Raw genomic sequence first — 25,968 nt, 5'->3', positions numbered from 1 at the left:
TAGACTACTGATCTTATAGAAATAAGATGACTCAATTATGAAATTCCATAGAAAATGTAAGTTTTGGATATCCATTTATCAAGTACTGGCAACACAGGGTACTCTTGAGTGCACACTCTATTTTTAAAAATAAACTGGGTGACAGTATTTAGCTGGAAGAACAAAAATGTAAACATACTTCCTTGTTTATAATAGTCATATGTATTTATTTTGTCAGTTAATTAAAAAGCATTAACTAGGTATCTAAGATAAACTCAGGAAAATGCTGCCCCTCCCAAGCTAGTGTAAATATCATAAGCTTAAGATATTCTAACAATAGACTAAAATTTTAGCATATATTTATGATAAATCATATAGATACCAAAGACATACATTACATCATTTTTGCAGTTTTTCTCTGGCTCCCTATAAGATGTGGCTAAGGCTCAAAATTTCAGAATTAGTGATGACAGCCACTCCACTCACTCAGTCCAAGTTTTATATGCTGGAAACCCACTACTCTAACCTTCCTCACAAACCAGGCTCCGTGCCATAATCCACTTAAAAGTCATGAGATTAAAAATCAAACAATTTACATAAATACCTTATTTAACATACTTAGATTATTCATTAGACGATCAGATGATTTTCTTTTAGATAACTGGATAATTTTTTTCATTCAAAGGTCTTAAAGTACTGACTATATGTATGTGTATGTGTGAATATATAGAACTATTTTTGATAATCAATCTAAAATAGATGACTTTGGTTGGGCTTTCCTAATAGGATATATATTTTTAAATCTCTGATCTTTCATTCATAGCTGGAATCATTCATTTATTTGGCAAATAGTTCTTGAATATCTCCTCTTTGTGGCACAAACTATTCAAACATTCAATGAGGTAGACAAAGTCTCTGCTGTCATGTAGCATATGTCCTACTTAGTGTGGGAGACAAAAAAAAAATTAACATGTTTACTAATTTAAAAATTATTTCAAATGCTCATATAAATACATTTTGGTAGATGGTTTAATAGCGAGTAAGACATAACAGTTACCTTAAATTAGGTTTCTAGAAAGTTGCCTCAAGAGAGGTGATCTGAGTTGAGAAGAAAATGACAAGAACCAGGCCACGAAAAAATCTGAAACCTCAATACATTCTAGGCAGAATGAAGATCTAGAACAAGACCTCTAAATCAGGACAAAGTTCAAATGTTTAAGGAACTGTACAGAGATTAGAGTGGCTGAATAAGTGGTCACACATGAGATGGAAAGAAAGATAGGAATTGTACTTCATAGCAAAGACCTTGGATTCACTGCAGGATTTTTAGTAGAAGAATAATATAACATGATTTGTAATTTTTAAAGCTCTCTCTGGCTACCATATGGGAAAAAGACTGAGAAGAAGCATAAAACTATGGCAGTAACTCAAGTGAAAGGTGATGCTGGTTTACATTGGAGTGTCAGCAGAGGAACTGGAGAGAAGTAGCAGGGCCCAGGCTATCTCTTGGAGGTGCAGTCAATGGAACTGATGGTGACTTAAATGTAAGATGGTAGAAAAAAAGAGATAAATCAAAGATGACATTTTTCTTGAGTGAAAAATAGTTTTCAGGATATGAGGAAGATTCAGATGACAGACTGAGAAAGAAAAACACTCCATTTATACCTATTATACATCTAAGGGGAGATTTCAAACAGGCAGTTACATCAGAATTTGAAAGTCATGGTAAGGTCAAGGATTTTTAAAAATTCATTTTCAGAAAATACAGTGATTCTCCCAAAATTACATAGTAGCAGCAGACTCAAACTTCAAAAGTTTGTAGTCTAGTAATCTTTCTAAATGCTGTCTAAAATAAGAAGTTAACAGATACTAGGTAAAGGTTTAGTGGATTCTTTGAGGAATAAAGCATATAAGATTTTATATAAGAATACTGCACTTTTATTTTGGTTGTTAGAAAACCTCTTGTTGTCAATTATGCTTTATCAACTGAATCTGTGATCAATGGAATTTTGTAATATACTACTTAGACTACATATGCATTATTATAAGTAACTAGTCACAAGATTAAACTTGAATCATCTTAATAAACAGTTTTGATAGTTAACATTAACAACATAAATTTTATTATTGAAAGGCTATGTGACATACAACAATGCATATTTTTTAATATTTAAATCTAATCATGCAACAGCTTCTGAAAATTGAATAACTTGGTTTTCCAAGTGTAATCATAGTCTTGCTTACAAACAGTAAATGGTATCCAATCTAATGTCATAGATCTCACATATTTGAGAAATGTTTGGCTATTCAACAAATAAGAAATTGAACTAAAAGTTAAGTTTAATATATTCTGACTATTTTACTTCAACAATTCGTATGATTACTTGAGCAAAAGAATCACACACATTTTACCATATTAACATAAATATATAATTAGTAGTTATGTAGATAAAAATTTTAAAGATAATTTTAAAAGACCAACATAAAAGATGAAGACTGCGGAAATAGAGCTATGATAAGCTTTTAGGTTTCCTAACTACCAAGTGATTTCTCAAATTAGAGGAACAGTTAAGTAAATTGTGATATACCTATTCAATGAAATATTACACATTCATTAAAATAGTAATCAAGGAGAATGTGAAACAACATGAAAAAAATCCTATATACATTAAGTGAAAAAAATACCATATTATATTTTATTTTTTGAGATGGAGTCTTGCTATGTACTGAGGTTTCAAATTTTTTTTGTGCCCTAATTCTTGTCATTTTATTCTTAACTCAGATTAACTTAACTCTCTTGAGGCACCTTTCTAGAAACCTAATTTAAGTTGGTCTCAAACTCCTAGACTCATGTGATCCTCCTGCTTCAGCCTCCCAAGTTGCTGGGATTCCAGTCATATACCAGCATGCCTGGATCCAAAATTATATATATACTATGCTTACAACCATATTTTAAAAGACCACATTAAAAAAATGAAAGAAAATACTTTGTTGGCTCCACTTCTCTGTTGGTACCATGGAGTCCCCTTTTCATCTGTCTGAGGATAAACCTTATTTATTGGTGAAAAAGCTTTCAGATAACAGAAACTGCTTATATTTTACAATAGTAAACCACCTTTGCCCTATAATTCTCAGTCTTTTCAAATTTCAGGGAATCTCTCAGTAATAGATTCAGATAAACAAGTGTAGAAAGTTCAGGACTTCAGTTTAGGCCTTAGAGATGTTAGGACAGGTAGGTATATGGATATGTTAATACAATTTCAGGTAAACTATGTTAACATACTAGGGCAAATGTCTTTATCTGACCAGTTTGTTTTCATTGAAAAATGTATTTGGGTTATAAATAAACAACTTAGAAATCAAGGCTTAGACCACAACCTTTCATACTCTACTAAGAACAATAGAAGACAAAATATCAGGTACCCTAGTCATAGGGAAATCTTAAAGGTGGGGGCTACATATTAAGAAACAAACAAATTAATCTTACAAATTGAAAATAAAAAACTGAAAGTTATTTTAAAACATTTTAAATACTCCTAGACAAATACATCACTGTCCAACAGAAGTATATTAAAAGTCATATAATATATACTTACATTTTCTAGCAGAAATATTAAAAAACACAAAAACAGGTGAAGTTAATTTTATAATGTATTTTATTTAACTCAATGTATCTAAAATATCATCTTAATATGAAATTGTTTAATTAATATATGTTACACTTAAAGCACATTGCAATCTGGGCTAGCCATATTTCAATTGCTTAACAGCACATGTGGTTAATCGCTACTTTATCAAACAGTGCAGTTCTGCAGAGTGCCTAGCTTACATATAATGCTTACAAATTGATAAATATACTGTCCTAGCAACAGCATATTGCATTGAGGGAAAATCTCTTAGGGCAACATTCAAAAATCCTTAATGTGGTCTAAAAGACCCTGCCATAATATGAAGTTCATGAAATTCAGATTAAATGTATTGCCAGGTACGGTGACTCTTTGCCAGCAATCTCAAAACTTGGGAGGCTGAAGTGGAAGGAATGCTTGAGGCCAGGAGTTCAAGGCTGCAGTGAGCCACAATCATGTCACCACATTCTAGCCTGGGTGACAAGACAAGATCCTGACTTAAAAATAAAATACAAAACTACATACTGAGGAGTCTTTAAGAAAGATAAAGGACATTAGTCTTTTTCCTGATGTCTCATTCTCTATAATTATCCTTAGTAAGCATAAAAACAAGAAAATAAGTAACCATTTGTTGAATATATGAAACAATGGAATTAATGTTCTTTTCCAAAATTGACTCAATCACTCATACTTATTTCTATATTCCAATCCAAGGTCTAAAACAGTGAAGTTGAAATATCAACCACATATTACATTCATGTCCCAACCTAAGCATCATTACTCACCTTTAATAAAGGTTGACAAATACTTGACAAATACTTCACCTGATCAAATGAAATCACTTGTGTTCCCTAAAATGCTAAATGATAAATATAAGAAGTATTTTTCTCTAGAATATAAGACTACTATAAGGCATTAATCATGTTTTTCAACTTTGTGTCTCTAATTCCTAGCATAGTAAATGGTGTAAAGCAAATACTCAGTGATTTTTTTTTCTGTGCTTGCTTCAGCTGAGTCATTTTGATTAAATTATGGTTATCAACTATGAACTACATTGTTGATGAATTTTTATAAATCAAATAATAGTTAAGATGCTCCATGTTAAGCACAATGACTATCTCTACAATAGAAGCTTGATATAAATTGTTCTACTCACATAATTTAATAAGTTCCACATGTGTTTTCTACCATATATTATAAATATTAGTCAAATTATCTTTTTCTATACTCATTCACTGCAGTTGCCAGTAAAACACCAAATTAGCTTGGATTTCAACAGCTCCTGGTACATTTGTTCTTAAAACCAGAAAAGGTAATTTCAAACCATGCCTTTTATATATTTTTTAATCTTCCTGACACTAAGCACTAAAAACCCTAAACATAATCAGACATTTAGCATATGACAGAATCTCCCACATTAAGGATACATAAAGATTATGTATTATGTAAAAAAAAATGTAACATTCTACCTTTTCTACTTATCCCTAAGAAACTGTTTGACTGGTTTATGCCCAAACCCAATTTACATATCTATATTTGTATCTCTACATAGATATTATACCAACATATGCTATTATTTTAAAATAAGGCAACGAAATATCAGTTCCAAGAGATTTTATAAAAATTACTAAAACCCATGCTTATTTGTTTGACCTGCAAGAGAATTATAGGGAATTCTTGAGAGACTGTATAATCCAACTACGGATCCTCCTCTACCATACGTAACAGAGTATATCACAAAGATGGTTATGCCTTACAGTGAGTTATGAAATTAATTTAGTGGTTGTTACCAATGGTGTTTTTAAAGAAAAGAAAAGAAAAAGAAAATACTACAGTGTATCACATGTGATAAGGATAAAACAGTTTTATTAAAATTCTGTTTTAATTGTGTCTGAGTATATTGAATACAATGTAAAATATTTTTCAGATAAGTGCAATAAAAAAAGCTTGAAACCCAATGCTACAAATAAATACTTTCTGGTGAATACAAATGCATTCTTTGAAAATATGGCCCTGCTTCATTTTGGGAAAACAAAAATATTTATCTAATCAATCAATGCCTATAACTTTCGGGCTATTGAGCAATTTCACTTTTTAAAAATGTATCCAAAAATATACTTACACATGCAAAACTGTATGTGTATAAGATTTATCACAAATTATTTGTAATACCAAAAATTAGAAACAACCCAAATGTCCTCACAGTATACCACTGGAATAAATTATGGCATATCCATACAGTGAAATTCTATGCCTCCATAAAACAGAACAAAAAAATTTTCTATTTTCTGAGATTAAAAGATCTTTTTATGGCAACAAAAAAGCAAGTTGCAGAATAGTATTATAATATGCTATCTTATTGTCCAAATTTGAGGAGAGCAAGGAAGAAGAATCTATATTTGCTTTCAGAAATTCTGAAAGAATGTGTAAAATTGAACACATTGTTTATTAATAAAAGAAGGGAGGGACTAGGGCAGATAAAAGATAAATAAAAGACTTTCACTATATAAAGGTTGCTAGTTTTTGAAACTGTATGATAATAACCTGCGCCAAGAAAGTAAAAGACACACAAAGAAATATGACTGACATCTTTTTAAAAATGGAAAAACTACAAACATGTCTGATTTAGTGGAAAAGTGTAAATGAGCTCTCATGTATTATATAAATATTTCATATTAAATTCTTCTCATTATTCCTTGAATGCTACCCTCTAGAAACAGTAAGTTAAATTACTTCTCTCATGCCCCTATAAATTATTCTAAATCATATGTCCCCTACTCAGTGTTCTTCCCATCGTTCTCTTTTTTGGTCTTAACATGGCTAGTTCCTCAAAGGGCTTCCTAATTGAAAGTTTAGACACAGAAGGAAACAGCAAGTGTTCTTCCTACCTCCAATATTTGTGACATCAGATCTGCAGTCTCATCTAAGCCTCTATAGCTTCACCCGAGGACCAGATCTGTTATTAAATACAAGCCTAAACTACATATTGCTGATACCTAAAATGTATCCTCCTCCTCCTTCATCATGTGTTAAACACTGCCTACCAAGTGTCAGTCTTTGAGGACTTGGTCTGTCCTCAAGAGCTCACACTGCAGCAGATGAATCTAGACTATCAGAAACTTGTTTCATGAGCTCCAACTATAACTTTGCTTCCACATACCTCCATACGTTTAAGGAAACCAGGGAAGATCTGACACACTACTTCACTAAATACACCAATCCCAAACTACATAATCTGTGACATCAGTAGATTAACTGAACACAAAAACTACAATGTGATGTCTAATGCTCTTGAATTAAAGGTAAATATATAAGATAATATATTTCCTATTTAAGTCAGCAAGTAAACAGTTCACTCATCTATTTAGCAACCATTTTTACTGAGCATGTACTACATACGAGGTTTCATTTTAAATGTTTTAACTGCATTATATCATTTGGAATCCAAAGAAAATTTATGAGGTAAGTCTTTTTATCATCCTTCTTTTAAAGATGGGGGAAGTACAGCATGGAGAGTTTAAAGACCTTAACCAGGACAAATGACTAGCAAATTGCAGAGCAGATTGAAACTCAGATATCTGACACCAAAGTCTAAATTAAAAGTCCAAGTTAAAGGCTTGTACAGCTTCCTAATTTCATTACTTTACGCTTTTATTTTTATGGTTATTTTTTTGATTCCTAAAACTGATTTTTAACCAAGTAACATAAAACTAAATATGCAAATACAGTTAATGAAAATACTGAGTTTACTAATAATCAAGTAAATGCAAAATAGAACGACAAGATACATTTTTATTTATCTGAGTGTTGAAGATTTTTTAAAAATTGGTTTTGGTAAGGTTTACACTTTCGTATATATTTCTTGTATGCAATTCATATTACAAATGTGCATATATCATTTAACTCCAAGTCAAAAAAAAAATCCAAGTGAAATAACTGAACAATGATGTCATATAAATAAGCACAAAGATGCTTGCTATAACATCATTTCCAATAAGAAAAAACAGACACAAGCTGAATATCTATAAATAGGGTATTGGAATAAGTAATTCATGACACATTCTCCATGAATCACTGTAGTTAAGTATGAAGATATATTTGTTTATAGAAAAATGTGTCTAAAAATGAAAAAGTATGCTACAAAATGGTAACTAATTAAACGTAATTTATTAATACAAAAACACTCTGGAAAGATATATATCAAAGTATTCTACTAAAGTTGGGGCTGTAAAGACATTTTCACTTTCAGGCTGGGCATGGTAGCTCACACCTGTAATCTTAGCACTTTGGGAGGCAAAGGCGGGTAGATCACGAGGAGATTGAGACCATCTTGGCCAACATGGTGAAACCCCATCTGTACTAAAATACAAAAAAATTAGCTAGGTGTGGTGGCACACGTCTGGAGTCCCAGCTACTTGGGAGGCTGAGGCAAGGGAATTGCTTCAACCTGGGAGGTGGAGGTTGGAGTTAACTGAGATAGTGCCACTGCACCCCAGCCTGGCAACAGAGCAAGACTTTGTCTCAAACAAACAAACAAACAAAAAAAGACATTTTCACTTTCTATTTTATATTATAAATGTAGATATTACATTTTAGATATTATTTTTTGGTAATAAATTTTATCAACCCTACAAAAACCTTTTCTGTTTAGATAAAAAACAAATAAAAGGAGAAAGGCCTATTCTGTACTGACTTTTATTAAAACAACAATATTTATTTATAAATAGAAATACCTAATGATTTTGTATTAATACAAAACAACTGACTAACCCTCTTTTTCATTCTGTAATATAAAGAGTCCTACGTCTTTACAAATATCAAATTTTTAATTTGTATCCCCACTTGAAAGTACACTGAAAAATTACTGAATTTTATTAAGAGTTATGAAAGACAGTACATGGACATTGCTATTTTCTCTTTACTAAAGAGTCATGTGTTTTAATGTCTTAGGATAAAAATTCATTTTGAATTACATGATCTGAGAAGAGGAAATTAAGTCTCAGTAACAAAGCATCTCAAAAGAGTAACCTAATATTAAATCTTTGAAAGAAGTGAGATTGTTAAATTTTGTGAAAATCAAATTACTTATTTTCCAAAATGAAACTGAGCCAAATTTTAATACATATGAAGAAAGCAGTGAGAAATCCCACCTAAAATAATTAGAAATTGCAATGCATTATTCATATCTTTTTATGTTACTTAACTGAATGCATTTACACCTTTCGTTTACTCATTTAATCATTTATTAATTTAAAGACAGGGTCTCATTTTGGTGCCCAGGAATGCAGTAGCATGATCATCAGCTCACTGCAATCTCAAACTCCTGGACTCAAGTGATCCTCTCACATGAGCCTCCTGAGTACCTAGGACTATAGGCATGAAACACTGTGCTTGGCTAATTTTTTTAATTTTAAAAAATATTTTTAGAAATTAGGTCTCACTATGTTGCCCAGGCTGATCTTGAACTCCTAGGCCCAAGTGATCCTCCAGCCTTGGCCTCCCAAAGTGCTAGGATTACAGGTGTGAGTCACCATGCCCAGCTCATTTACACTGTTTAAAATACTGACAATACTCAATATGCCTGTAAGTGTCAATTCCTAAAACTTCTCACACAGAAAAGTCTAACTAAGAAGCATAACAAAAACAAATGTCAGCTAAATACAGATGGACCTTCTAAAAATATTTCACAGCCTAATGGTAAAATGATAAATAGGAAGTTACTACTGGCTTTGAAGACAAAATATGGGAGAGAATAAACAAACAATAGCAATACCATGTTTAACAAGAATTTCAAATATAATGGGAGCCAGAGAGGCATACCCTCTTCTTGGGAGGGTAAGATGCCCTCCTAATTCCCAAAAGAGGTATCATTTAAGTAAAAGCTGAATGCTTAGGAAAACTGAAGAAAAAAAAAACAAAGTTCTCAATGGGGGATTTTAAAAGAAAAACAAAACTTGGGTTGCACAATCATAACACAGTTTTCACTGACAAACTCTCCAGATTGTAAATCTGGGTTTTCACTAGCACACTATTAACAATTACTCAACATGTCAGATGTCACTGTGAAACACCTTCCTTAGGGTGCTATGCCAATAGTTACATTCAAAGTGCACAAGAAGGCAGTAAAAAGACATTGTTTATGAGAACACATAGACACAGGGAGGGAACGACACTCACTGGAGCCTGTTGGGGAGGGGCTGGACGGACAGCATTAGAGAAAAGAGCTAATGCATGCTTAATGCTTAATACCTAGATGATGGGTTAGGTGCAGCAAACCACCATGGCACACGTTTACCTATGTAACAAACCATCACATATACCCCAGCACTTAAAAAAGAAAAATAAATAAATAAATAAGAAGACATTCCTTAACTTCAGTTATAGGTTTGATTTGGCTAGGTTTGGTTTGCTTGTCTTTATGTAGAACTGGCATAATAAGTTGGGGCTGCTTTCACAAAATCAGTATTATTTAAGTATACAGATATCAGAGGCTTAAAGCAGAAGTAAGTTTAAAGGTTAAAACCTGGTATTTTCTATGAAGTTAATACATACGTTAATAAAAAAGATTAACTCATACTGGCTACATATGTTTTAGTATGCCTTCAGTATATGTGTTTTAGTATGTCTTCAGTATATGTGTTTTAGTATGCCTTCAGTATAACATTTTAAGTGTAGTTTCAAAGCGTTGTAGCCTAAAATTATTTAATTGGTATTACAGTCTTGGCTGAGATTGTAGGATCTGACTTCTGATAAATAGCTGCACTTCTAATCATGGCAATAAAATTGAAGCTAAAGAGTCTCTGGTTAAATTCTGTGGAATCTCACAATGAAAATGTCATTTTTAGTTTCTTGGCTGATATTTATGGTAATAATTGGTTTCAGCTCTGACTTGAACAATTTAAATTATTTTTACTAGTTTGCTCAAAATCTTTACAAAGGATAAAATATTTGGGCACTTATATGGTGAAGTCCACAAAATATTCAGATGTTGAATCATGGGTAATTACTTAATTTAAATTTGTTATGGTTCATATGACTTTAAACTTTCCAAAACTGATTAAATAATGCAGGAATGTCATTTTAAATGTACATCTCCTTAAACAAGAGAATTTCATTATTAGAATCCTCAATGGAAATTTTTGGAAGACATTATTTCCACCAGCAGTATATCTAACAATTAATTTAATATAATAACATACCAAGAACATGTGTATTATAAATAAAAGTATTAATAACATTTTTAGAATGGCCAATTCAATATACAAATGTATACATACTTGTGTGCGTGTGTGTGTGTGTATGTATGTATTTCAAAGCTTAACAATGTGTTTGGATTGATTTCCTAAAAAACAGAAATTTAGAAATATTTATTTAAACCATATCTTTTACAATTTCCAATGTTTTAAATATCCAATTCAAGAAAATGTTCACACATAATCTATTTTGTAGAAATGAGTTAATGACATTATCTGAATGTGACATTAGGTACATAAGACACCAAATATTTTCACCCAATCTTTTGCTCTCTTAAAAAAATTCAAAAGTTTGATTTGTGAGACAGAGTAAGTAGTTTTTCTTTTTTAATTCTATAGAGGGAAACAGAGACAGTATCTTTAAATCACAGAGTCCTTAATTTTAAAGGAGTAATTTAATATAATTTTTTGTGAGATAAAAAAATTTCAACAAGAGTAGATAAGAAAACATCAAAATGTGTATAATGTACATTTACATAGAAAGAGAAATACAATTACCAAAATATAAAGCTAACATAGAACCCTATGCATTAACCCATCAATGGCAAATGAAAGTATTTTAAAAGTGAAAGTATTTAAAGTCAAAGATTTTAAGTGGTGGACAGACCGTAAGGTAAGCCCAAATGATCCCAGATGCCTGCCTCCTGGTGTTCATGCCCTAGTTTAATCTTTTCCTTTTAAGCATGATGGAACCTGTCACTTGTTTCTGACTAGTAAAAGAATATGGCGGAGGCTATAACTCCCATGATAATTTTATATTATATATGACCCCATCTGGTAGGATTTGCCTTCTGACAAGCAACTTACATCCCCTTGTATTTCTCTATACTTAATGAACAATTGGAGGTTGAATTTGAAAAAGTTTTAACATAGTATCAGAAAACATAAACATGAAATACATAGGTATAAATTTAACAAAACAGTTGTAAAATATGTGCTAAAAATTATAAATTAATCATGAAAAAAATCAAAGAGTACCTAAATAAATGTAGAAGTACATAATCGTCATGGTTTGGAAGGTTTGATATAAGATTTAAATTCTCACCAAATAATCTATAGATTCAGTGGAATCCCAGTTAAAATCTCAGCAGAAAATTTTGTAGAAAACAACACAATTTATAAGAAAAATTGAAGAAATAAAATAGCCATAACACCTGTTTTCAAGACTTACTATAAAGCTGCAGTAATCCAGACAGCATGGCAAAGAATAGACAATCAAAAATAAGCTCACATGCATGTATATGGTCAACTGATTTTTAACAAATGTGCAAAAGCAATTCAATGTATAAAGAAGTTTTTTCAATAAATGATACCTGAACAACTGGACAGCTATATGCAAAACAAACAAAAACCTTGACCCTTACCTTTGACCATATATAAAATCTAATTAAAAATGATTATATACCTAAATATAAGAGCTACAACTTTAAAACGTACAAAAGAAAATTATGAAGAAAATCTTAATAACCTTGCATGAGGCAAAAATTGCTTACATATGACCAAAAAGCATAATCGAGGTTTTTTTTTTTTTGTTTTTTTTTTTAGTTTATAGAATGGACTTCAAGGGTACTAATATGTTAGCGCCACTGAAGACATTTTGTGAAAAAAGAAGTTGCAAATGGGAGAAAATATTACAAACACATATCTGAAAAAAAACTGCATTCAGAATACACGAAGAACTCCCAAAACTCATTAATAGGAAAACAAATCACCCAATTAAAAACTTGACAAATTATTTAACTAGAAATCTCACCAAAGAAGAATGACAAGTAAGGACACAAAAAGATGCTCAACACTATTAGTCATTAGGGAAATGCAAACCAAAACCATAATGAGATATTATTACACAATGAAGTAGAATGTTTAAAGTTTTTTAAACTGACAATATTATGTGCTGACAAAAATATAGGGTAACTGTAATGCTCACACATTGCTGGTATAAATACGAAATGCTCCATTCACTTTGAAAAACAGTTTGCCACCTTCTTCCAAAGATAAATATGTATTTACTATACAATTTGGCAATTCCATTCCTTGTTATTTACCCTAGGAACACAAAAATATATGTATAAACAAATACCTGTACATGAACAGTTCTAGCAATTTAAGTCATAATCAGCAAAAGTTGCAAACAAGCTAAAAGTACTTCAAATGGAGAATGAACAAATTGAAGTGCAGACACTGAATACATTTTAGCCATGAAAAAGAACCAAGTACTGAAACAAAGAGCAATATGGATGAATCTCTAACACATTACACAAAGTAACAGAAATCAGATTCAAAATATTCATGACACCTACATATTATACAAGTAACTCATATGATGTACATATAAGCATTACACAAGGAATTGTATGATACTTATATGACATTTTGGAAAAGTCAAAACCATAGGGAAAATAAGCAGAACAGTAGTCTGCAGGAACTGGGAGTGGTGGGAAACAGGTAAAAGAGGCAGTAGGAAACTTTTAGACCTGATGAAAATGTTGGTTTTTGATCATGTTGATATTTACATGTGTGTTTTTTTTTTATCATGTTGATATTTACAAAATCTACAATACCATACCCCCAAAAGGGTGTATTTTATAGCAGTCAAATAACACTTTAATATACCTGGCTTTCAAAAAAGACAATCAACAAAAACAAAACAAAAAGCAAAACAACAAAATGAGGGGAGGAAAGGACAGGAGGAAGGAAGGAAGGGAGGAAAGGAGGGTGGATAGAGAAAAGAATTTGATGGGGAGGCTATTTATATATCTTATCTTTAAATTTAAGAAAGGAACTTATAAATCCAGCTGACTGTTATGTTTCTCTACATGACATCTGAACCTCAAAATACAAGCTTTCCAAATACCCTGAATCCACAACTCAAAAGAGTAGGGGAAAGACTTAGTCACAGACAGCTGGAGACGAGCTCAGAGGATTTTCTGAGGCCAGTGCTTTTAAAAACAGCTTCCTCCCGCAGGTTCAGACACTTGGTGCATGTGCTTGGCTGAGGAGCCAGTGCCATTTGTGGGATTATGACTGAATGTCTCTAACTCAGAAGCAGTGCGGCGGGGCCTCAGTTGGCCTCGGATAACCGGTACCCGGACGTCCCTTTCTGCTGATCGCCCTGCTCCGCCCCGCGCAGGGTGTGTCCCGCAGGGCTCCAGGTCGGTATCCGGTGGGGAGTGCCCCACGTCCTGGGAAACGCGGTGTGGCCGGAAAGGCGGCCGCCCCCTCGCCCTTCACTCAACGCACGTTCGTGAGGAACCTGGTGCTAAACTATTTCTAGACGACCTGCTTCTGGGTCGGGGTTTGTACTTAGCAGAGCAGCTCCTTCGCTGCGATCTATTGAAAGTCAGCCCTCCACACAAGGGTTTATTAGGAAAAAAAAAAAAAAAAAGGAAAGAAAGGAAAAAACTAACACACACACACACACGTTCCTCATACTCAGGGTAGGGGCTGCTGGTCAACGCTTGAGATTTTCATTCATTTGCCAGTTCATAATCTGTACCTTTCTTAACAGTTCCCAGGTGACTATTAAGTATAAGAAAACAGAACTATTATCAAACACCCACAACTCAGTGATTAGGTTTTCTGATTCATTTATGTTTAATAATTTAACACAATCTACTCCGGGTGGGAAAAAGGTACATTTTACTCAGAAAAACTTCTGTTAAAAACACTTAAGTTTAGAAGAAAGAGGTCCCTATAAGAAAAATATTTTGCTTGAACTTCTTGTATAATATGTAAAGATTTGAAGGGACAAGCAAAACATTTAGGGGCACAAATCATGAATTGCTTAATATTAATTGAGATCCTTTAAATACTGATTCCCTAGTACATTTAAAATTTACCAAAATGATATACTTATTTTCATATAACTGAAATTTATCAAGAATGTGACAGCATATTTAGAATGCAAAATAAGGCAACCTACGTTTACTTAACCACTTTGATATTGCACCACTGGATCAAATTTAAATATGTCTTCTCTAAATCTCTTGCTGTCAGGGTTGATATGATAAGCCAGGGTGCATATGATGTTTATAGGAAGGGCTCCCAGATTAAACAACAAAACTCAGCTATTAATGTGTGAAATTAATTGAAGGGATGGTTTATATAACCATTTCTTACCCTGATAATTTACTGATCACCTAAAGTGTATCACAAAAACAGCTATACATTTTCTGTGTGCTAACTCATGTAATCGTCAAAACAAATAAGTCTGAAACTCAGAGGCATAATTTAACTTGAGTCACATCACAAAATGTGCAAATGGTGAAGGTGGGAACTCACATCAGTTCTACCTGTCTAATTGGATAGTAAGCTCCTTAAAGCCAGGATCATAGTTCTAAACCTCTGTGTACCCACCATAACTCCTAGCACAATGCTCTGTGTCAATCATGAGCTCAAGAAATTGTTACTGATTAACAATAACCAATCCATATGTACTTTCAAACCAAATAACAGGAAGAAAATCTATAAATAGCAACCTGTAAGTATGAAATATTTCTGTGTATTGTTGTAGGTCTGTGAAACCACAACACACTAATATACTCAAAGACATGGACTAAATTTAGTTCTAAAGCAATTTGAAATTTCCACAATACAAGTCAAATTCATTTAATTTTCAGACTTCTGAATTTATTCAAGTTCTAAAATTATCATTCTGGGACAGTTTAATGTCTTTAAGTTTTTAATCTTCTCCATTCTAATTTCTTGCTATAAAGTCAATAAACTGTAGGTTGTAAAGAAAATTATTTTGTTGGATTACTTTACTCCTAGCTAAAGGCAAATGTTAGTTATAACTTTTTCTGTGGTTGAGCAGGTATTTTTGAAGCAGGTGGTGCCCTTTCCCTAGTTATCTGTTTGCAAGTGTTCCCAGTAGACATACGGTACTGCAATCCTGAAAAGGTTTAGGGAATAGAGACAAAATGAATTTTTATTTAGAAGAGAAAACATAGATAGTATTTCCCCTCAAATAAGACTTGGGCATTTCAGAGTTATGAATGATAAAGCATTTTCATAACAAGTAAATATTATTTTTAATCATATAATTTAAATAACTGCTGAGTCAAAAATTGATAAAAATCTTAGTCATAATTTTATAAGAAAGATTATCCATTAGATCATTTTAAAACGTATTTTTAAGCATCTACCGACACCCCAAACAGAAAATAATATATTATTAAAAGCATGTACCACACTGAATGTATCAAAAATCCCCAATTACTTTTGAGAATAAACTTAGAATTTTTAAACGTTTTCCTTACAGTTTACATAGTTGCACTCTAAATAAAACTCTAACACATAAAATCATGGCCTTCTTGACAGTGACAATGCTTTTACAACAAAAATTAATTTTGAAGGTTCTGTATAAAAAATGTCACAGATAAGACATAATCCCTAACATATTATGACAGGCCCACACAAAATTTGCCATATGAAGTCAAGAACTATTGTTTTCTGTATATACCCCAAAACAACTCTATTAAGAAGACAATTGTTTAGTTCATTATCACTGTTTCAGATGACGATCAATGCCCACAGACTAAGCAGTCAAGAAACAACTCAAGTTTCATATTCTCCAAGAACTCTTCATTAAGGCCATAGCCTACAATGATCCCAGTAACCTTGTTCTGGCATCCAATAACAGACAGTGTTAGTTGTCTGCACACAATTACTGTTTCATTTTTCATTTTGTTTTTTCTAATACAACTCTATTTTTATTCAGAAAATCTTGCCTCTTTCACAAAATTATGCATTTCACTAAGCCAAACATGGCAAACTTGTTTCCCTGGAATCCTGGAAAAGATTTCTTTACGCTTAAAACAGACATAAAAAATTGAAGTCCGCATTTCTTACTGGACGTTTTTTGCAGTGACCCTGGTATAACACCCATGATGAGAGTTAATTTGAGGAAAAGCCAAAAAAAAATTAGGATAGAAGAGTAGAAAGACATCAGGTTCTAAATAACATCATTGCGCAAACAAATGGACCAACCTGGACTATCTGGCTTCCTATGTCTTTTTGTTATTTGTAACATAATAGTATCTGTTCTATGAATAAGATTTTTTGCAGCCAGAAGTATTCAAAGTGATAGAAAAACTAAATCTCAAGAAGTAATCATCATAATATAGTACTGTACTTGTTAGTTTTCACTGTGATTGTACTGTGGCTTAATCAGTTTAATTCAACTAGAAACTAGTAATACTTCCTATCAATACGCTAAATCTTCACATAAACAGTACCAATATTTAGATATATTTCATAAGCAAAATATTTTGCTATATAATACATATGAATAATTTATTGAAAAGTGGTGGTAAAATTATGCCTATCTTTAATGTATGAACTTTTTTTGGTAAAAATATCTATTTCCTTGCTTTGATATTCATTGCTCTAGAACTAGTAAAATCATCATGGTCAATGAAGTATTGCTAGTGCTATAAATTAATTAGTTTTGTAAAACTGCTTAATATACTCCAATTATTTATATATCTGGAAAGCAGGGAAAATCTACATTTCCATTAAATATAAAATACCCTATAATACCTTATTTAGGTTCTAAGAATGTCATAGTTTCCTCCAATGTTGTTTTGTTTTGTTTAGCATGACCTAAAGAAGTTCACCCAATTTAGAATGAAAAAATGAGAAAAACTGTTTTTAAAATTGCACAAACAGCTGACCTGAGAATATAGGCTAAAACAAAAACTTTAACTTGAGATGCATGAGAAAATCTATAACTTGACTTGGAGCAGGGTGGCAGTCTACAAACCAGATAAGAAAATAAAATAAACAAGGCTTTTTTCTTTCAATTTCTTGTCACTTTGAAAATTATTATTATGAAATAAACTATTTTTATGTTCATTTATGCTATTCAGCTACTCTTTCATTCCAAACACATGTGGAGTAGTAGTGGATGCTATCATACAAGATCTGAAAAGCCTAGCAAGATAGTCACCATAGCAAGACATCTTTAACTAGTTTCTAATTAAATGATAGAAACTAAAGAAACCAGTCTTTATAATTATTGACATTTGTGGTTATCTTAAGACTGTCAATTTGGAAAAAGTCGAACAGAGAAGGTATAAAGAGTGTGACTTTTCCTTGGGCTTTACCTGTTCTCTGAACCTAAGGGGATCCTAAAGCTACAGAGTTTATCAACATACTTTGATTCAATCAAATCATGAAGGCAAGAAAGTCAAAGAAGCATCTAGAAAAATACTTCAGGGTATGGATCCTTTTTGTGAGATCATTTTGAAGACAATGAAATGTCACTAAAACCTGGGCATGACCCAAATTAAAAAGCCTTATGCTAAAGCATTCCACAAGGCTGCTTATTATACTATCACACTTCATCAGTTTAATCAGAACCATGGCCTTGAAATCACAGCCTTTTTAAGAGGTCATATCAAAAAATAGTAACACATTATGAAGTTTGACACTGAAAACTGAATTTACCATATTTTTATTTACAGATACCTTAGCAAAGATGATTTCATAAATTTTAAGACAAAGGAAACACATGTGGCACAAATTAAAAGGAGCAAAAATGAAATTTCTAATTTAATTTGGCAAATGCTAAATTTCCTTGATACAAACCTAGTCTCATCAGGCAATTTGAATCATGGGATTGCAGAAAGGTAACTTGCCTAACGGCTGGCAGGTAGAACGTGGGGTAGACAAGACTGAAACTCAGCTAGATTCAGGATTCTTACGCCTAACCAACAATGTATGCTGAACATATATAAAGCAAGTTCTTAATAATCTACAAGAGACTTAAACTCCCACACAATAATAGTAGAAGACTTGAATATCTCGGTGTCAATATTAAATAGATGAACAAGCTGAGCATGGTGGCTCATGCCTATAATCCCAGCACTTTGGGAGGCTGAGGCCAGTGGATCACAAGGTCTAGAGATTGAGACCATTCTGGCCAACATAGTGAAACCCTGTCTCTACCAAAATACAAAAATTAGCTGGGTGTGGTGGCACATGACTGTAGTCCCAGTTACTTGGGAGGCTAAGGTAGAATTGCTTGAAACTGGGAGGAGAGGTTGCAGTGAGCCGAGATTGTGCTACTGCACTTCAGCCTGGTGCTTGCTGACAGAGCAAGACTCTATCTCCAAAAAAAAAAAAAAAAAAAAAGATCAACGAGACAGAAAGTTAATAAAGATATCAAGGAGTTGAACTCAGCTCTGGACAAAGCTGACCTAACAGACATCTACAGAACTTTCCACCCGAAATCCACAGAATATACATTCTTCCATCACATAAACAGAACCAAAGACAAAAACCACATGATTATTTCAATAGATGCAGAGAAGGCCTTTGACAAAATTCAACAGCCCTTTATGCTAAAACCCTCAATAAACTAGGTATCAATGGAATGTATCTCAAAATAATAGCTATTTATGAAAAACCCATAGCCAATATCATACTGAATGGGCAAAAACTGGAAGCATTCCCTTTGAAAACTGGCACAAGACAAGGATGCCCTCTCTCACCACTCCTACTCAACATAATATTGGAAGTCAGGCAAGAAAAAGAAATAAAAGTATTCAATTAGGAAAAGAGGAAGTCAAATTGTCTCTCTATTTGCAGACGACATTATTGTATATTTAGGAGACTCCATCGTCTCAGCTCAAAATCTCCTTAAGATGATAAACAACTTCAGCAAAGTCTCAAGATACAAAATCAATGTGCAGATATCACAAACATTCCTATACACCAATAACAGACAGAGAGCCAAATCATGAGCAAACTCCAATTCACAATTTGCTACAAAGAGAATAAAATACCTAGGAATACAACTAACAAAGGATGTGAAGGACCTCTTCAAGGAGAACTACAAACCACTGTCTAAGGAAATAAGAGAGGACACAAACACATTGAAAAACATTCCATACCCATGGTCAGAAAGAATCAATATCGTGAAAATGGCCGTACTGCCCAAAGTAATTTATAGATTCAATGCTATCCCCATCAAGCTACCATTGACTTTCTTCACAGAATTAGGGAAAACGATGTTAAACTTCATATGGAACCAAAAGACAGCCCACATAGCCAAGACAATCCTAAGCAAAAAAAACAAACAAAAACAAAGCTGGAGGCATCATGCTACCTGACTTCAAACTATATTATAAGTCCACAGAAATCAAAACAGCATGGTTCTGGTACCAAAACAGAGATTCAGACCAATGGAACAGAACAGAGGCCTCAGAAATAATGCCACACATCTACAACCATCTGATCTTTGACAACCCTGACAAAAACAGGCAATGGGGAAAGGATTCCCTATTTAATAAATGGTGTTGGGAATACTGGCTAGCCATATGCAGAAAGCTGAAACTGGATCCCTTCCTTACACCTTATACAAAAATTAACTCCAGATGGATTAAAGATTTAAACATAAGACCTAACACCATAAAACCCCTAGAAGAAAACCTAGGCAACACCATTCAGGACATAGGCATGGGCAAGGACTTCATGACTAAAATACCAAAAGCAATGGCAACAAAAGCCAAAATAGAAAAAGTGGATCTAATTAAACTTAAGAGCTCAAGCTCTTAAGAGTAAACCAGAAACCAATAGAATGGGAAAAAAATTTTGCAATCTACCCATCTGACAAAGGGCTAATATCCAGAATCTACAAAGAACTTAAACAAATTTATAAGAAAAAAACAAGCCCATCAAAATTGGGCAAAGGATATGAACAGATACTTCTCAAAAGAAGACATTTATGTACCCAACAAACATAGGACAAAAAGCTCATCATCACTGGTTATTAGAGAAATGCAAATCAAAACCACATTGAGATACCATCTCACACCAGTTAGAATGGCGATCATTAAAAATTCAGGAGACAGCAGATACTCAAGAGGATGTGGAGAAATAGGAACCCTCTTACACCTGTTGGTGGGAGTGTAAATTAGTTAAACCATTGTGGAAGACAGTGTGGTGATTCATCAAGGATCTAGAAATAGAAATATCATTTGACTCAGCAACCCATCACTGGGTATATACCCAAAGGATTATAAATCATTCTGTTATAAAGACACATGCACATGTATGTTTACTGTGGCACGGATCACAATACCAAAGACTTGGAACCAACCCAAATGCCCATCAATGATAGACTGGATAAAGAAAATGTGGCACATATACACCATGAAATATTATGTAGTCATAAAAAAGGATGAGTTCCTATCCTTTGTAGGGACATGGATGAAGCTCGAAACAATCATTCTCAGCAAACTGACACAAGAAAAGAAAACTAAACAACGCACGTTCTCACCCATAAGTGGGTGTTGAACAGTGAGAACACATGGACTCAGGGATGAGAACATCACACACTGGGGACTCCTGGGGCTGGGGGTAGGGCAAGGGGAGGGATAGCAGGGGTGTGGGAATAGGGGATGGATAGCATTAGGAGAAATACCTAATATAGATGACGGGGTGATATATGCAGCAAAACACCATGGCACATACATACCTATGTAACAAACCTGCACTTTCTGCACATGTACCCCAGAACTTAATGTATAATTATAAAAAAGAAGAAGAAATATTAAAAAAAAAAAGTGGCGTGTATCACACAAGGAGGAAGCTCTAATTAAAGGGTGTATATTAATTAATAACAATGTATCAATATTGACTCATGTAAGGAGGTATTAGTAATTGTAATACATTGTATCACTAATAGGGGAAACTGTGAGGGTGGAGGGGTAACATAGAGATTCTGTATTTCCTGCTCAATTTTTCTGTAAACCTACAACTGCTCTAAACATAAAGCTATTAATTAAAAACAAAGAAACAAAACAAAGTAATATTTTCCACAACATTGAGTCTAAACCTCTTAGCATGGTTTTAAAAGCCCTTCATGTGCAGGCAATTGTCTTGTTCCGGACTCATTTCCTGCCGCTTTCCACATATGGCCACATATGGCCTTATTGCCTTACATGGTAATAAGACTGAAGTCCTTGATGTCCAAAGATCATAGCAATTTCATGTAACATCCTTTGTTTGGCATACACCTCTACCTGCATTGTCTATGTAGCAAAAGTATATGCCTTAAACATTCACTTTCATAAAAGCTTCTTCCTTGATCTCTTTAGTCTGCCTTTTCTGCTGCCATAGAACTATGTACAACATAACCCAACTGTACCACTTATTTCCACAGAAATGGAACAGATACACTACATTGAGTAACTTAAGATCAGACACAATATCCTATTCTTTATTTTCCCAGAACTTAGCCTACAAGCACAGGATTCAAGAAGCTGGGCTCATAGAAAACTTAAATCTTAAATTATTTCCAATCAGATTTTATAGGACTCAATTTTTTTAAATCCTAAAATATTGTATACATCTTTTATACTACCTTTCCAAATCAAGTATTATCTTTGGTGCAGTAGTTAATTTTTGCTGAATGACACTCTACTGACTCTTAAAAAAATCTACCTCCCAACCGTGGAAATAGAAGTCAACATACTTAACACCAACAAAAAGTAAACCTGAGTTTCTCACCAAAAATATCATACACATAGTTCTATCTTCTTAGCATCTCTCTTATCCTACTTTTAAGGGTAATAATACCACTCTTCTTCCCTTTAGGAAACTCCCCTTTACTCCTGGTAGCTCATGGGGAACTGATAATGAGGTTACACAAGTGAGCAGCCATGTGTCAGAAAGAACCCCACATTCACATCACAGGGAAATAAATTGGTTCAGAAATGAACTGGTCACCTAAGTTAGGAAAATCAGAGTTCATCCTAGAAGTTTTTTTGTTTTCCAGGCAGAACTGGTTGAAAAAAAAAAAACCCATTGCTTCTAGGACTGGAGTATGGGGAAATAGCTATGTTTGCTGCTGCTGCTGCTGCTGCCGCCATACATTTTTCCCTGGTTGTATGGAGAAAGCCTATCTGGGAATCAGGGGATGAAAAATAATAGGAGAAATAAAAAAGGGGTGGATAAGAGAAAGGAGGAAAAGATAAGAGGGAAGAAAAGACAAAAAAGGAAATGGAGATAATGAAAGAAAAAGAGATAAAGATGAGAAAAAAATCTGATGACATCATTTGGGCACATAGGTAGCTTTGCTTCTGGACAATTCAGGCAGAAAAGCCATAAATTGTCACCTGTGCTTACTTTGATTTAGATTTCTGTAAGTTCCACCTGAGTGACTCCTGACTAATCAAGAAGCCCATCTACATTTTTTAGATTGTACCCCTTCCAAGAAAATACAAAACCTGTTTAATGACATTAATGGTATTTTTGCATGTCATTCTAGAATTTTAAAATTCTCCTTAAAGTTTTAAATCAAATTTCACAAGTTATTAAACTTATTCAATGTGACAGTCAGTAAAAGGACATAAAAGCATCTTAGGACAGTTAGGAATAGCATGCAATTCTATGCAATAATTGCATGTATGATCTCAGTGAAAAACGACAGACCTTCATCTTAAATAGTACTTTCTCTGACGCCTAAAAGATCCCACCTGGTACAAAAAAGATCCAAGACAAAAGAAATATCTACTAAACTATCTGACATTCTGTTAATGTCTGTTTTTTCTCCTGAGGTCTGTATTACAACTAAAGCTTACGATGTCTGGCAGGATCAATGTCTACAGTGATATTATAGCAAATGGCTTATTTACTTATAATGACAAATTTCACTTAAATGTATTATTCTCCAATTTTTATTAGCCATTAGAAAAGTAGAAATTAAAACCACAATGAGAAGTCACTACAATCAGATGGCTAAAATAAAAATATAAGCAATATATTAAAATATAAATACAAATGGCTACAATAAAAATAAAAAACAGTGACAACACCAAATTATGTCTAGTATGTGGAGAAACTAGATTATATTGACTTACTGTGTTAAATGGTACAGTCACTCTAGAAAACAGTTTAGTTGTGTCTTAAAAACCTAAGTATGCAGTTGCAATATGACCCAGAAAATGCATTCCTGGACATTTATTAAACAGAATGAAAACTTATATTCACAAAAACCCCTCCATATCAGGTTTATAAAACTTTATCTGTTTTATGGAAAGAACTATGCCCTTCAAAATTTGTATACTGAAGCCCTCATCCCTCAATGTGACTGTTTTAAAGATAGAACTTCTAGGGAGGTAATTAAGGTTAAATGCAGTCATAAGGGTGGGCTCCTAACCTGATAGGGCTGGTGACCCTATAAAAAAAGGAAGAAACACCTCTCTTCATACACGCACAGAGAAGAGGCTATGTGAGAACACAGGAATAAGGCAGAAAGTAAGTATCTGCAAGCCAGGAAGAAATCCTCAACAGAAACAAAATCTGCTAGCACCACCTGATCTGCGACGTTTAGCCTCCAGAGCTGTGAGAAAATCATTTTCTGCTTCTTTAAGCCACCTGGTCTGTGGTCTTTTGTTATGGCAGATAAATACAGTTTGTAATCACCAAAAACTATCAATAAAATGAATGTCCTTCAATAGGTGAACAGTTTAAAACAAAAACAAAAACAAAATTGTGGTCATCTGTATCATGATTGGTAGGCAGAAAATGTCCACATCCTAAATCCTAATCCATAGAGTCTGTGAATACATCAAATTATATAGGATATGGACATTAAGGTGGCAGACGGAATTAACCTACTCAGAAAAACTCCAATAATTCAAATAAAAATTAACAAAATACTTATTGAAAAATAAGTATGATAGAAAAATAAAAAAGCCTTTCAATCATTATTCATTTAAATGAATGTCAATGATGCTTTTTAAAACTATAAAGATTTAATACATAAAATAAAACTTAATAAATCTCAATGATGATACTGCTTATAATGATTGATAAGATTTATAACAATTGCATTATAATTATTTAATTTTATTGGCTGTCAGTCCTGATTGTATTTTAGAATCACCTATAGAGCTTCAAATAATCATCCCCAAAACATTGATACCTGGACCTTTTCGAAGAGATTAGGACTTAAATAGTAGCAAGGCACTTGGATTATGAAAAAGTTCTACAAGTACTTCTGATGTACAAGATATAACTAGAATTTTATTCTACTATAAAAACTTATTGTAAAAAACAACTTTATAACAAGTGCAGAAATACGTTTACTGAAACAGAAAGACACACATAACTATACACACACACACACACACACACACACACACACACACACACAAACTATATATGATGTAATTCCATTTTTCTGAAAGAAAATACATAAGGACACATATGTACAGAATGGAGTTCATTTTGGTTGACAGTAGGTACTCTTTACATGTTTTATGCTGCTGTTTTTGCTTGCCTGTATTATTTGTTATTTCTGAATGATTCTATATAACATATATGAAAAAACACAGCAACTTAATTTTGATATGGATAAGATTAACTTTCAATAATATGAATTCTTTAACCTAAACTATGGAATATTATATTTTGAGATAGAGTAAATGTGACAAATTTTTATCAAATGGTGAATCTAAATGAATGATATACAGATAGAACTATTTATGCCATTTTCCACAGGTCAGACATTCAAAATTTAAAAATTGAGAAAAATTAATTCTTAAAAATACTTTGGAATTTGCCATCTTCCCAAAAAGATTCTATTATAGGTTGACCATTTGATACGATCAATACAATAAAAAAATCCTTTAAAACATTTTATTTAAATCAGTTTACATCAGTTAAACCAAAAACTTAGCTGAAAAGAAAACATGAAACATAGAAATATATGCACAAAAATATATACACATTTGTTTAATATATGAAGAAATATATAGTTGTATATGTTTTTAAATTTATACTCTCCTATGTAATTGCTAGTAACCAACTACATATGTCTGTACAGTATAATACCTTTTTAAAAACAATTTTTCCAGTATAAATTTATTCATACCACATATCAAACCTCAAAAAGTATCAACTCTATAAAGGGCTTATCTCACCTCATCTAAGTCTTGGATATAAACTGGCTTTTCCTCAAAGCTGAGTGGCATTGGTTCGCTGTAGGGAATCCTTACTTCTTCATAAAGCTTGTTATTCTCTCTTTGGATTCCTTCTGGCAAAATCATCTATAAACATCAAAAATAAAAATTCAATAATAATAAAAAATACACTTG

The 25,968-nt window shown here is 32.9% G+C and overlaps 1 protein-coding gene across 3 annotated transcripts in view; it reads right to left on the bottom strand.

Moving 5' to 3' along the window:
• Positions 1-25,968, bottom strand: part of ASCC3 (activating signal cointegrator 1 complex subunit 3) — a 361,903-nt gene that overhangs the window by 265,579 nt on the left and 70,356 nt on the right. For all 3 annotated transcript variants that reach the window (XM_037734022.1, XM_017515928.2, XM_017515926.2), the window contains exon 8: positions 25,795-25,920. In XM_037734022.1, coding sequence (XP_037589950.1) covers positions 25,795-25,920 — 126 coding nt within the window. The remainder of the gene's footprint in view (positions 1-25,794; positions 25,921-25,968) is intronic.

Source organism: Cebus imitator, unplaced genomic scaffold (genome assembly GCF_001604975.1).
Source record: "Cebus imitator isolate Cc_AM_T3 unplaced genomic scaffold, Cebus_imitator-1.0 Scaffold566, whole genome shotgun sequence".
Taxonomy (NCBI): domain Eukaryota; kingdom Metazoa; phylum Chordata; class Mammalia; order Primates; family Cebidae; genus Cebus; species Cebus imitator.
This window is presented reverse-complemented; position numbering and strand designations above follow the sequence as displayed.